A 15364-nucleotide genomic window follows, 5' to 3' on the forward strand; every position below is an offset into this window, starting at 1 on the left:
TTTTTTTTTTTATGTTTATTATGTTAAAATGTATTTATCACCGAATGCATGGGATACTCAGTGTCAGCAATAATCAATCGTAAGGAGTTTCATAAATAGGCTATCATGATTGAATCGTCATCAATGGCACTCTAATTGAGCGAATCAACTACTACGTCTATCTTGGACAACAAATGTCAATAAATTGATGGTGGTATATATATTATATGACAAGATTAATCGCAGAACCAAAATGGCATGGCGTGCATTTGGACGCCTTAATAGTATTTTCAATGGTGACCTTACATTGTGTCTTAAGAGTAAAGTGTTCAACCAATGTGTGCTACCAACGCTCACATATTTATGTGAAATGTGGACTCTTAAAGTAAGTCACAAAAGATACCAATGAATAAGAAAGCAGAAAATATTACGCGGTGTGATGGACAACCGCTGGGTAAATGCCGTCATACAATGGTACACAAGGGGCACTAAACGCCCACGGGGACGCCCTAAAACATCCACAGGATCAACGAGCTTATAAAGTTCGGTGTACATGCGTGGCAGCAAAGAACTGCAGACCAAAAAGACTGGAGCTAGGGGAGGCCATCATCCAGCAGTGGATCGACCTCGGCTGATGGGTTCTGAAAAAGTTTCTGTTTAACTAATGAACGTCATTTAGTGTAAAAGAGGGATGACAGTTTTCTGTATCATTTTCTATCAGAGATAAGATATTGGATTTTGCTGAAAGAATCGTCAGCCGTAACGTTTTTAAATGTAACTCTTTGTACCTAATAATCATTCCAAGACTCCAGTATGTTATGATTGTCTCTAAGCGCGAAATATTATAGTCCTTAATCCGGCATATGATTGCCCAAAAGGCAAATATGATCACAAATAACTTTAAAAAATCTCGATCATATATAATTACTACAGTGTTTGAGGCTTTCACGGTTGTTTTTTATCGTAGTGGATTTTTAGGTTTCCACCGTGTATCCTTTTTCCTTCTTTACTCGACGTTTCGGGCTCATTGTAGAGGCAACATTATCAAGAGATGATATGTTTTATGATGAAAATTTAGTGTAGGTATATGAATGTAAACGTTGCTCTAAGAATGTCAAAAGGAATCCGATCAGCTAAGAGCAAACGTTGCTCAGAGTAATGTGTCAATCGTTACGATCAGAGACACTGGCTCGATTATTAGATTTTGCTGATAGTACCGGAATACATGACGTTTTTAACCGTAATCCACCATCCCTATTATATTATTACTATTTACATAGTTTATTTAACTTAATTATCGATTTATTAAAAACAAATTAAATGGTAACTTACCCTTTTCGTCTCCCGTGCCTTCGTTTACGATGCTTTTTTCTCGCACTTCTGTTCTCAATTACTTCTCCAGTATCTTTAGTCCCAATCTGTTCATGTTCACCTGATCTTCCTAAAGTATTCTGTCCTCGTACAGTAGTAGTTCTATCATCGATAATTCTCACAGCAACCTCTTTTACTTTGTGAATATTTCCATTTCCATCACCAGTGATTTCTTGGCTGTTGCTTTGAATTTTTCCTCGTTTTTCTTCCAAATTTTCATCTTTTATCTTACTTTTCTCCGTCCTAGATTTAGAGATACTTAAAATACTGTCAGACGTCAATATATTACTACTTGATATGTTTACTATTAAAATCCCTTCTTGCTCTAAGCTCTCAGCGGACTTTGTAATTTGTGATGTGTTTTGTATTTCATTTTCCATCGATTCGTTGGAATCTATCTTAAAGACATTTTTGTCTGTTGGAATTATCACTGTGTCCACAGTATTGTGACGATGGTTGGAGTCTTCGCTAATTGTATCGGTTCCAATGCTGGCAATTGATTTTAAATCCACTCGACCCTAAGACAGAATAAAAATATCAATACGTGTAACATAATAAAAACACTTAAAGTGGAATAGATTGGAAACACGCCACGCAACACAACGAAACGTTACGCATGTAAAATGACATTATATCTTATATTTTCTGATGTATATTATAGAACAGATACAAAACTAGTAACATCCGACGCCACGTCGCCTTATATAAATAAAAAGGATATATATATATAAAAGATATATAAAAATCTATGTTTTTCAAAATAAATATAAAAAATATGAAAACTATAAATTAGTCAAAAATCTCTTCAATAAAATATGGAAAACTTAAGAAAATAAATTTTAATATTAAATATGGCCCGAAAATAATAATATGACGTAATAATAAGATAGGACCCTTTAACCAATTCACATTTTATAACATTTTTTTTTAATTGTAAGTTTATCGTTGACTTAAAATAAAAAATATGTTTCTTTTTAATGTTTTCAGATACATATGTATTAATTAATGCAACTTAAATTGTAAATTATCAAAAATATGTCTCAAATTGCAAGCTTCGTATTTTTCCACTAGGTGCCTCTGCGCATCTATTTTATACACAAGACTGCTTTCGGCCGCTACGGCAGCTATGTAAGGTAGGTTTATAACGAAGTATTAGCACTTATTGTAACAATTACAATAGTCGTACAAAAGTCGCCTTAAAAGAATATGTATGTTCTATAATACACAATACAAATGATAAGATAGTATGTCACTCCATACACGTCGCGTTGCGTGGCATATTTCCAATCTGTTCCCGCCTTTAGCGATTCTTAAAATATCACGCCATGACATATTTTCAAAATAAATAAAAAGTCGTAAAATTTTCATCAAAATCAGCTCAAAGAGTTTGACTATTTTTTTGTATTAATTTTAATGTTATCTATTCAACGTTTTTAGCATGCTTGATTTGGTAGCCATACAAAAATTATTTCTAGAATCATTCTACAATAGCACCGTGTGAATAGAGAAAACTAATCACAGATGTATTGTTTCCTAGTATTGGAAAAGGCATTGTAGTAAACAAAACTTTCACACCTGTGAATCACCCATGTGCCACTGCATAATAATTCCAGTTAAGTATAAAATGACAGAATATGAATAAAACTGATCAAACCTTAATACCACTCGCCGGGTCATTATACCCTTTCACACTCTCCGGGTCAGGGACGAGTTGTCTGGTTCGTTTCCTGATGATGTCTGTCAGGCCTTCCTCTTCCACTTGAAGACCCTCAAGAAACACTTCTGATTTAATCTTCTCTATGTCCTGCTGAAGAGATCTGTTTCTTTGTTCTTCTGATACGAACCTGCTGTCCGAAATCGCGATATCGCCCATGAAGCTATCTGAAACAAAACGAAAAAAATCTTGTTTATTATAGTTGATAAGGTAATTTTGACAAAACAGGATATTATAATAGTATCTATGTATATAAACTATCGATTATTTTTCTAGATCTAGTCCATATATTATATTAAATAATATGCCACAGAGCAAGTGTATCTAGTAAAGGCTTTTTAAAGTTAATTTATCATACAGTCACAAATGAGTATTATCACAATATTGAAGCTCGATTTGATAATATTACAAGATAAAAATAACTTTTTATATACCACGTTATTAAATTTTCTGTTGAATTATTATGCTCAATATGCTCAAACCTGTACTCGATATGAAGTAGATAAAAAACAAAGAAACAAATATAGAATACTGAAATGTCATTTTTATTTCCATAGTAACGCACGTATAATATATTAATAATTTAGTTGCTAGGACCACCCACTTAGCAACCAATAATAGTACGGATTTCTTCCAAAATAACTTTTCATACAAAAGAGAATTAACTGAAAATGAATTCAATTCTACTTAAAAATGGCTAAAAGTAAAAAAAAAATGCATTGGCATCGTGTTCTGATATATTCTAATAGTTTCAAATGTCTAGCTAGTCGGGAAGTTAGTTAAAAATCGAATGCAAAGATTTGTACTGGATTAACAACCATCGGAAAAATAAGAATACGAGCTAATAAAAACGTTGTAAAAATAAAAATAAAAAAGATTTGTCAAAAATATTTTGAATTCATTAGAAAAAAAATAATAATGACTGTAAAATAATATTTATTAATATGATGAAATACTTTGATAAATTCACAATGTTTTTTGGTGAATAAAATTTAAGTTTGACTTAAGTAAAAAAATGGTTGTATTTTTAATAATGCGTACGTAACAATGCATTAGAACACTTTAAAAATGTAAATTATCAAAAAATGTCTGAAATTGTAAGCTTAAAATATAATGAAATCGTATTTTTCCGCTAGGTGCCTCTGGTAGGCGCAGTATTCACCTTGAGAGAAAGATACTTGAGTTAAACACAAAAGTCGCAGAGTTTTTAGAAAATATTATTCATAAAAAACATCTTAATATGAATAATTGCATCGCAAATTATTTAAATGTTTGGCCTGGCTTTTCCTTCTTCAAACATTAAAAACTTTTAATAATTGAATTCGCATTTGTCTAGAAGAATTGCATTTTATAAAATTCTAATATAAATTGAAAAAATTCTACAGGCTTAGGCTTCAAGCTTTTTTTTCTTCATAATTATTCGTCGATTAGGTTCAGTCTAGATGGGTACGACTAATAAATCAAATTTTTGTTTAAGTATTAAGCTATTATAATCATACTTAAAGAAAAACAAGTTGTTTTTCTTGGAATACTCATAATAATAATCAATCATTTGCGAAGAGTATCTCATTTATAGAACAGTTAACTTTGAAGACGATTTAATTAACTTAATCACCAGTGTATTAATTTTATAATATTTCATTCAATTATCGGCAACCCATTAATTTGTTAATTTACAACAAATCATTACATTCTTAACAATCTCACTTGTGGTTCACGCAGTAAAAAAGTTTCAACCTGTAAAAGCTGTTATTGCTTAGTAAATAAATACTAAACAAACATCGTAATAGAAGTACCATTGTTAAGCTTTTCAAAGTGTAAAAGTCAAAATGAATTTTTCTTCCCAAGTTTTACGTAGTCATTATAAACTTGTGTAATACATTACCTACCTTGATTTAATGTGAAGCCATTATTTTGACTTTTCAGTACTCTGGTCAGTTTAGAAAATTATAGGGTTGCTCCAAATAGTTTTACATATATTATAAAAGTTACTAGTTTGTAATAAATAATATTTAAAACTTATTATTTGACATTGTAGCATTCTTTTTATTAAAAATAAATCATTTGAGATATCAAAAACAGAAAAAATACACTAAATGGTATCGAATACTCATATTTTATTAAGCTAAGAATTCTTTCGAATAATTCCTAATAAATACACTATCTGAGGTGTTTCAAATTTCGCTTATTTACAATAATCCTGATGCCATTTATAAATCAATTTATTACCGCCGTTACCTTCACTTATATGACAAAAAATATGATTTATTTTTGTATTGACGGAAATTGAATTAGAATTTTAACCTTTTTTTTGATATGTTTTTAAAGATTTTTAAGAAAATCTTCTGTTATAGTGATGTAGCCTAAACATATAAAAGAGATAGCAAATATGGACCACTATTTTTCACACAAACCCTAATAAGATACTACGTTATTTACTTTTATTTGCATATATAAGTGGCAGTTTCGTCAAACTGAAATTGGCGTCAGCGATTTTTATGGAGAAATTACAGAAGGCTCCATCTGACATAGTCGAGTCTCGGATATCGTTATTTTTTTGTATATTTTCCGGGGGATCAATGCTCAATGAGTAGATATATCGTCCATTACGGTATGTGGACTTAGTTTCTTTCATCTTTTCCTCGAGGCTATATTTTTGTTTGATTTCCCAATTGTCCACATTCTCACTTTCGCAAATCTATCGGATCTGTTGATTTGATGTAATGATCTCTGAATATGATAAACAATATATAAAAAAAAACAAAAACCAATGAATTATATTATTCCGTATCTAGAGTAGCTTTTTAGTAAGTGTGGCGAGTCGGGACGATTTATTTTAAACGTCAATCACACTATAAAATTGCAATACCAAGTGATGTGCATGAGCACAACGAACCGACACGTGGCCAATTCCGGAATCACATTTTTTATTGTCGTTGAAGCCTCAGACTTCCTACATCTTTCCACATTTTTTACTTTACGTATTCTACTTAAATCGTATAAAAATAAGTTATCACTCTTATAACTTTACTGTCCTTATACAACTCTCCATATACCTACTTACGTCTCAAAACATGCAGCATTTTTTCTTGACGCGGATGATGCAATCGATTCATTAGAAATTTTAAAAAGGGGCCTCGAAACAATTGAAACTAGTCATATAATTATTAAAATATATCAAAATCTTATTTTTTTACTTTAATGTTATCAGTTAGTGCGTCGGGTCTTTACTTCAATAAACGCGTCACAGAAAGTAATATGATGTAAGTAGGTATGTACATAAATATGATCGATATTGGCTTGGGAAGGTGATATATATAAGAAATTTGCAATAGCATCTAGAGGAATGGAAGACCTCGACAGAACTGAACAAACATAATTGAATTGAAACCTGATTACTGATAGAGCCGAGTTAACTCGTCAAAGCATGTTTGTCGTGTCAGGCCATAGACGAGTTAACTCGTGCATTCTTGTAAACGTCGTAACTTCTGCATTAACTGTCTGTGTATTTTTTTTAAACAATATTTATCATTTTAGTGTAAAATATTCACGATAAACTCGAGAAACATGTTGATTTTGTAAGTTTTCACAAATATTTATCATTCTGTTCCTATTTCATATATCATCACCCCAATACTACAACAAGATAACTCTAATTTGGTCATTGTTGGGAAAATTAAATTTAAACTTTACTTGATTAACATAAATCTAGGCTATAATTGTTATTTAAAATGAAAATAGAAAATTATGCTTGTCTAATTGGGAATAATAATTAAATAATGTTAAATTATATGAAAAAAAGATTGTAGATATATTATTTTATTTATTTAATGAATTTATGGTTTTAAAGTTATCTTATATTTTCAAACACAAAATTGATACAGTTCCCATTGACTTCTGACTTACTAAGTTTTATGAATTTATAGAGAAGGAAATGTAGAATCATATTATTCAAGAGCTAGTTATAGTATTGAGGTGACGATATATGTTTTTAGGGATTTATTTTATTTCAAAAATAGCTGGCCTACAAGTGTCCACCTAGTAAAATTTGGCTGGCAGTGAAAAGGTAAGATCCTTTTGGTCAGAATCGTAAAAGCTATACTTTTGCCAGTTAGTTATTTTACTACACAAAGTATCTTTCATGGCTCACTCTTACCAAGTTTATAATAGCCAAAACAAACTTTTACGTAGTATTATTAACAACAGCATCAAAATGTTACAGCTGGCAGTAAAACTTACTGTTACTCGCAGATTTTTCAGATAAACTTAACGAGTTCAGGTGAACGCGAAAATATTTCAGTTGCAGATTTGTATGCAAAACTATCTGCCTCCTTAATTTTGTTACTAACACTTTAACGATAGTTCAAAGTAGATAATTGATGATGGTTATATGATCTCAACATCTACATACTTATTTTAATATATGACTTAAGAATTCCAACTGCAAGGATACATTTACATTCCTTATTAATTAAAAATTTAATTAAATTGTAATATGGTTGAACTTTACATTGAAAGATTTTTTAAATAAATCGTCATTAAGATGGTTGCAATATAATGTAATAATTGTGTCTATTTCCCTTGATCTATACTATCCTCATAATATGAATAACTAACCCTTAACACAATCACTGCTAACCTTTTAATTACCACGTTAATTATATCTAATGGCCAACGACTTCAAACGCGCCAGTCGCGGTGTTAGCACTAAATGAGTTTTAATATAAAGGAAACAAGGCTAAAAATCGTTTAAAATACAGCCTACAATAATAAAGCTTAGATAAGAAAATTAACAATTTTAAAATTAATTGAAATTTCTCGATTTTTTTACTGAAAACAATTTTGTAAAATAGAATTATGTGTACCAAGTAAATGTTGTCTCAATGAAAACTATCATTTGTACGTAAATATTACGGCCAAATATTAATTATACTAACCCTAAATGGAAATATTGTAGTAAAAAAACACAAATTTTGATTGAATATTACTTCTGCGTAATATTAATTTATTTTTTTATGTTTGCCTAATAGCGTCTGATTTTTTTAATTATAAAAATATAATATTTACTTATAGTACCTATGATTAATGAGAGAATTTAACGTCATTATCCATGTATTTGTGACATCCAACTGAGCACGACTGGCAGACTACTTGGGCGTAAAGCTGAATTTGATTGCTGTGGCCAAAATTAATCCTAGATAGTTAGTTACATACGTTCATCCAGAAGCGTAGTAGAGATTTTTTGACAGGAGTGTTTTTGTTAAGTACTAGCGGTCGTGAAATTTTAACTAGCCTGCTTTTAGAGAAATGTAATTGTTAGAAATGGCAGAAATTATCAACATTTCTGTAGGTAGTAAAATGGCAATAAACTTAACAGATCACAGTTAAGTTTTTTTTTTCTTAAGTTATTAAAATATTTTTCATTTATTTTTTAATTATAAAATCTTCACTGAACGACATCGTCGCCGTAGTTTCGGTTTAATAAAGTTCAATTTATGGCGAAATTGATTTTTTAATGCAGTTCATTTTCTTTTATATAAACGTACCTATTAAAATCGTTAAAAAAATATTTTATTTTACATCAGAAACAGAGATATTTTTTTCAAAAATGTCCAAGAAACCATGCTACAAAACAGTCATTCAGTCATTGGTTTGTCCAATGTGTGGACCAAACTGCGCTGAGGGTTGTTATGCGGATACCGCCAGCTCTACTACGTAATTGGTCAACAGATCGCTTATCCTTTTCTAATGTCTAGCTCTACTGACGTCCTCATAACATATTTGAATACGTTATAATTTTTATATTAATTTTCTGAGAATTCGAAGTAATCGTTGATAAAGTGCAGTATCTGCTGTTAAATAAATAAAGTGCAGTACTTATCTCCTTTTAAATAAATACACGTTCTTCTTAACATAATATCGTTCGATTACTCTGTGGGTGCTATATATACGGATCTTCAGACAGAGTGTACTTTTAAAGTAGCATCTTAAGTTTGTTCTAATACCCTACCATCCAGCATGACTTGGCAGGAAACCATTAATTTAAAACTACAATGTATCTTGCAACATAATATTGTTAAAATTACAAAACAAGCAATTTATGTGAGTCAATCAAATTTCAACAGAAAGCTAATTAAGCAAAATAATATAATAATTTAATGAATCAATAATATCGCAAACTAAGAAATAACGCTATGTAAGTTTGCCACGATATGCATAAAACTTGTTTGTATGAAAATCAATCTTGCCCAATTATTGAAACTGCATAACTGTTCAAATTAAAATTGATTGTTTATAATTTACGAAAGAATCATGCATTGCACAATAAACTTCATAAACAGGATTTCATAAGTTGATAGCAACGTTTCTTTTGTCTCAATTCACTATAAAAACCAAGGGGTGGTTGATTAAAATAACACAAGTACGAACGCCGTTCTAACCTACAGTCGCATCAATGATTTCACGATTGGTAACTTTTCTCGCAACACCTCTACGTAATTATTAATTGTAAAATTCATTAATCTCATTGTACGAATCTGTATTAACGATTGTATCTTTTTAATGGTTAAGGAAAATAAGCTGGGACTACTTTATCACGCACAAATCCTTCTACTCATTAAAACCTACCTACCCCATCTCACTCCATCCCTTACTTCAACTTTTTAAATATATTCCGACATAATGTATGTCTTGCTATGCCAAATAAATAAATATGAAAGATTTTCAAGCATTGGAATATAAGGTAATGAACTTTGTTTTTCGTCTCCTGAACATTTCACGTATTATCGCTTTGGACAAACCAAACCTAGGACAACGACATTTTAATAAACCTGAAATATCTTTAAAATGTTTTTTTATAAAACTTTATTAACCATAAATATCAAATTTCAGTGTGTGAGCGAAATACGTGCCATAATATAGTTTTAACTTCGATTCGATATTGTTATGACACCCTTTATCAATAATTTTCTTTGGCTTACTTTTAGTATATTATTTATCTTTAATTTGAGAGTGTACTCTCAGTTACTCAGGTTGGATACGCCACTGTATCTTGTTATGCTGTACCGAATATATAATAGTTAGTAACCCTCGATAAGGCTTGAGAATACACGAACAGAGCTTTTAAGCTCCGATACACGATACAGACATTACCAATGCACATAACTGGTATAGAGTAATATCCCTAAGTCCATATCGGTCAGATTTAAATAGAAATTCGCCTACATAATATTATATATTATGTATGTTATATTAAATAATAAAGCCTAGATACGTATTTGTATGTTTGTGTATAAGTGTGTGTGTATGTGTGTAGCAATCATAAAAACAAAATGGTTTAAAAAATCACAAGACACTAAGAACCGAGTAACCTAATTCAGTACGGGAAGAATACATTTTAATAATATCGCACCCCATTCTGCACTTATTATTCATGTTGGCGAATCAAAATCTCTTCCCTAAAAGCATGGTAGCCTATCTGATAAGTCTTTGTCTGGCAACTTAATCGATTCTACAAATTATTCCAAACCACTAAGCCTCGGCCAGGATTAATTGCCAGAATAATGGAGGCGATCTTATAATTCTCAGGAGTGTATTAGGAGACAACGACTCCAACGGGGATGATGAGGGAGGTGATTTGGTCCCGTTTCGATAAGCTAGCTTACATTTACTGGGTAGTACCAATGCTGCACGATCTAATTTCTAAGAAAATGCGAAATAACAGCCCATCAAAATATTAATTATATTGTTGTCAGTAAATACATTGTGTTTACCCTTTTATATGCCGCATATTGTTACTATGGAAGTATCTGACAGGTCGTGATTTTTTTCTTATACTAACGACACATGTTGAACATTTAACGAAACTCTTATTTAAATTTCTTAGTGACAATAATTATCGTAATCTGTATGTTGGCCCCACCCACGATGACCGCGCGGCTTAAGCGTCAGCTTATAGCGTCGTGCATTCCAGGTACAAATCCTGGGTCTGGCAAGTACACATGTTTCAATTTGTGTATGAGTCATGGAGTATGGACCTAATAGGTTGAGCAAGTGGCTGACATCCATTTCTCGTAAAAACAACATCTGTTAATACAAAACCTCCACTCTGTGGACACCCATATGATCTTATTGGGATCGGACATGGTCGAAGAAGAAGATGTTGAAATATCCAAAACACTTGACCATAGCTTTTTTATAACAAATTTAAATTTTGACGCACTTGCAATTAATTAAATTATTTTGTATTGGATAATAAGAATTAAAAATATATGTATATATTTATATTATGTGGGTTTGGGTCGAAATCCCGAAGGCCAGAATCCCGAATGCTAAAATCCTTAATGGCCGAAATCCCGAAAGCCTAAATCCCGAAATCCGAAATCCCGAAGACCGAAATCCCGAATGCTGAAATCCCGAATGGCCGGAATCCCGAAATCCAAAATCCCGAAAAATAAAAATATACAAACAGTAATAATTCTCAACACCTACCAACTCGAAAGCAAAAAATACTACTTTTTATAAAAGAAAATGCAATAAAAAAAATAAATATGTACAATTATTAATTCCATATTTTCAATTTTTACGAGAGAGACAAACGCCCATTTTTCTACATTTTTTTTTGTCTCTTGCAAAATTGCGCAATTCAAGATAAGTGATAAGATTGCGCAAATTTTTACAGGAGAGACAAAAACCCATTTTTCCTAAAAAAAATGGTTTTTTGTCTCTTGTAAAATTTGCGCAATTCAAGATTAGTGTTAAGATTGCGCAATTTCGGGATTTCGGACATTCGGGATTTCAGCATTCGGGATTTCGGCCTTCGGGATTTCGGGTTTCAGGATTTAGGCTTACGGGATTTCGGCCATTCGGGATTTCAGCATTCGGGATTGCGTCCGGCACCCATATTATGTAATATCATATCGACGTTACGATTGTCGAAATATGAATTATAACTTTACTAAATAAGTGAAAAAAATATAGCATGTGTATTTGAAGCAAATTTGAACACTACGTTCCATTTCATTATAAGCATGTATAATAATTATCTATATTAACGTATATTCACATTACTATTTGAAATTTACTTGGTACAATAAATTCCATCTATATATTGTTTGCATATAACATAGTCAAGTGAGTTAAGCTAACAGATAGGTGTAAACAAGTAGTATTAAATCCAAAGCCTGCTATTCAACATGTCGTGTGAAACGCTGCCAGTAAAACAATGCCAAACCCGTACCATTAAATTGTATAGGATTCAAAACTAACTTATCTATTCGTAACAGGCGTTAGGGTAGAGTTAAAGCTCTAAGAAATACACAGGTATCTTTTACCATAATTAAAGGTGTGCCCGTGCACACTTATTGCAATTTGTCTGCACAAATATTTCCAACCTCCGCACATAAAAAATGTATAGAGTATTGTGAACTAACTAACTGTGAGCTAACTCTTGTGCAGTTAATCGCACTTCCATTTTCAAATAAGGATCGACCCCAAATATTTATTTTCATTTTACGCTTCCGTGGTGTACAGATCTATCAATTTACGTAATTTGATGCTTTATAATAAAAAAAAATGTCTTAAACGATGAGGAGTGATGTTATAATTATTATTAGTAAATTTTTGGTTTATTGTGAAGAAGAAAAGAAGTCGCATTTAAAAAGGGAACCGACACATTATTTAAACATGCGTTCTATATTATATAGTATTCTATATGCGACTACAGCGACTTCCTATTATCGACGACATCTTGTTGAAACTAAAAAAAAAAATAATTACATACATATTTTATTACACCAAACAAATGTTTCACATTCTTCGTAGACTCATTTTTTGCAGGACGAATATTTGGCAATATATATAACATAATTAAGTAGTTCCTTTTTTAGGTAGATATAATTTCTTTGGCGAATTAATAATTCGACGAATTCATTTATCTACGCAAAAAAAATGTGAATATATGCAAACATATTTTTTTATAACATTAATTATTCAGATAAGTTTATGATTCACACAAACAATATAAAAAAAAATCTCTACATTTTATTTAAATATATTATAAATAATTTTAATAATAAATTGATTTTTAATATGTATTCAATGCGATTTTGGTCATTCTCACCATACGTTCATATGAACTGAAAACGTAAAAACCATATACATTCAACATGATATTATTCAGATTTTTAATAGAAAGCAATAACTATAAGTAACTCTATTTTTATTTTCTATCAGCTTACTTGAATTCACTCAAATTAACAATGACTAACCCTTCGAGACATCGTCCAATCAAATGATTTGTATTGAATCATTCACGGTCTACCGCAGATGTGTGAGAGAGAGAATATGTGAATCCCCGCACTTTAAAAACCGAGGCGTAGTTTCTCCTTACCGCCACGCAGAAAAATTAATCATTTTCATAACGAATGGTAAATTGAGTACCTAACTTAGACCATAGATACATCTAGACGCCACCCATTACATTGCTAAATGAAGCTGCGTGCCGTGCCTTTGGTTTGTGGGCGAGCGAACGCATTCGTATACAAATGTTTGAGACCATAGACCATTTCGCTAGTGCTCACCCAAAGTGCTCACCCAAAGTGCTCGCACTAGACGCTCAGAATTAAAATATAATTTTCAATTTTTTTACGTTATATAGTATTTTTAAGCGGTCAAAATGCAACCATTAGGTAAAAATATCCATAATTTAAGTTATTTAAAAAAACACTAGGTCACTTAATATTAAAATATATAATAATATACAAATAAATTATCACGAACATGTATCAACTTACCTATGAAACGTAATACCATCTTCTTGCTTATCAGTACGGCTACCACATTTTAATACAACACACAAAACCATCTCTTCTACTTAATATTTAACTAAAATAATTCTTAACTAAAAATATTTACGACTTTATGTTTGACACAAAAAATATCAATTTTAGCAACACGCGCTCGCAGGTTATCGACGCTTAGTTAAGCAACAAACTAAGATTTGGCGGCGACACCATAGCAAACCATCTCACACATCTGTAAACCTTTTATCTTACTCTAACGCGTGTCGCAGAGATTATAAGGGTGCCGAATACTTTTTCACTCGCACTTATGCATCGTTTTTGTTCAGGCCTTGGTACCTAAGTATTTCTTTATGACGACAAAATACAAGTGATTTTGTTTAATTTACAAAGCCTCAGTGTTTTCACCCAAAAATAATACTTAAAAGTATTACTATGTTGAAGTATATGCCTGGTATAGGGCAGTAACGGGTACTATCTCCTAGTTACTATGCACAGCAGCTGTGGTGTCATGTTTACGGTGGCACCGTGTACCGCAGCTGATAATAAAATCATTCAATATTGACATTTTGCGAACATGCTCCTCTAATGGATTTGATATGTCCATTGCACGTAGGTACTTCATTACCGCACTGGCCCGCCTCTGCCAATTTAATAGTTGTGTACAATATTCGAACACACCGTGATGCAAAATGCACACAAAATAAAATTATTGTCTTTGTATGGATCATTTTACAACCGAACATCGAAGATACTGCTATATTTAGTCGTATTTTTTTTATAGAATGTGTAATTTATTTTTCTATATGCCTTTTACGAATTTGTCACACAAATTACTCTACTTGATGCTTAATCAAAGGAAAATTGTGCCAGCTAAGAAAATGCTTTATTGATAACAATTCGTCTACCCGCATCGAGTATTGCTGATTTGGATTCAGCCATGTACTATGAAACACCCTAGCAAAAACCTTATAAAACCCTATGTAGCAGAAGGCGGTGGTGATTCTGGTGAATACAGCTGAATTCTAATATCTGAGTCTCATTCACAACAGTGGCGTAGTCCTTCTCTATCATATTTAAGTATTATTTTATTATATATATTTGGGGATCAATGAGGTAGAGGGTGATGCGGTGAGATACGCTACGTCAATATAGGTGGATATAGATGTTTATTGTCTTGATGCAGAGTACAGAGAGTTACAATAGTCGGAGTAAAAGGTTAACGGTGTAGAGTAATCGCGGTGAGCTTGTGCTCAGACCGAGCCGCGATTTGGTAGCGACAAGCAGGTGACTCTGTCGAGTGACTGGACTCGAGATGTGTGGTGGCGAGTTATGAAATGTCCTCGCTATTAACACAAATGAAATCTATACATTACAAGAGTCATTGTCGTAATTAAATAAATCGTAATATACAGTGTTGATCTAGAAGAGGAAATGCTGACATCGCTTCCGCCACTCTGGTTTTGTTTTGACAACAAAACATTAATATCGAAGTGTAATA

At 31.7% G+C, this 15364-nt stretch overlaps 1 protein-coding gene across 1 annotated transcript in view; it reads right to left on the bottom strand.

Annotated features, from left to right (window-relative positions):
* Positions 1-15364, bottom strand: part of LOC147078892 (tolloid-like protein 1) — a 332831-nt gene that overhangs the window by 69930 nt on the left and 247537 nt on the right. The window contains exons 2-3 of the mRNA XM_085951264.1: positions 3005-3231; positions 1312-1868 (exon numbers count right to left, since the gene is read on the bottom strand). Coding sequence (XP_085807390.1) covers positions 1312-1868; positions 3005-3231 — 784 coding nt within the window. The remainder of the gene's footprint in view (positions 1-1311; positions 1869-3004; positions 3232-15364) is intronic.

This window comes from Rhyacophila brunnea, unplaced genomic scaffold, assembly GCF_057557595.1.
Source record: "Rhyacophila brunnea isolate RB1 unplaced genomic scaffold, BYU_Rbru_1.0 scaffold_10, whole genome shotgun sequence".
Classification (NCBI taxonomy): Eukaryota; Metazoa; Arthropoda; class Insecta; order Trichoptera; family Rhyacophilidae; genus Rhyacophila; species Rhyacophila brunnea.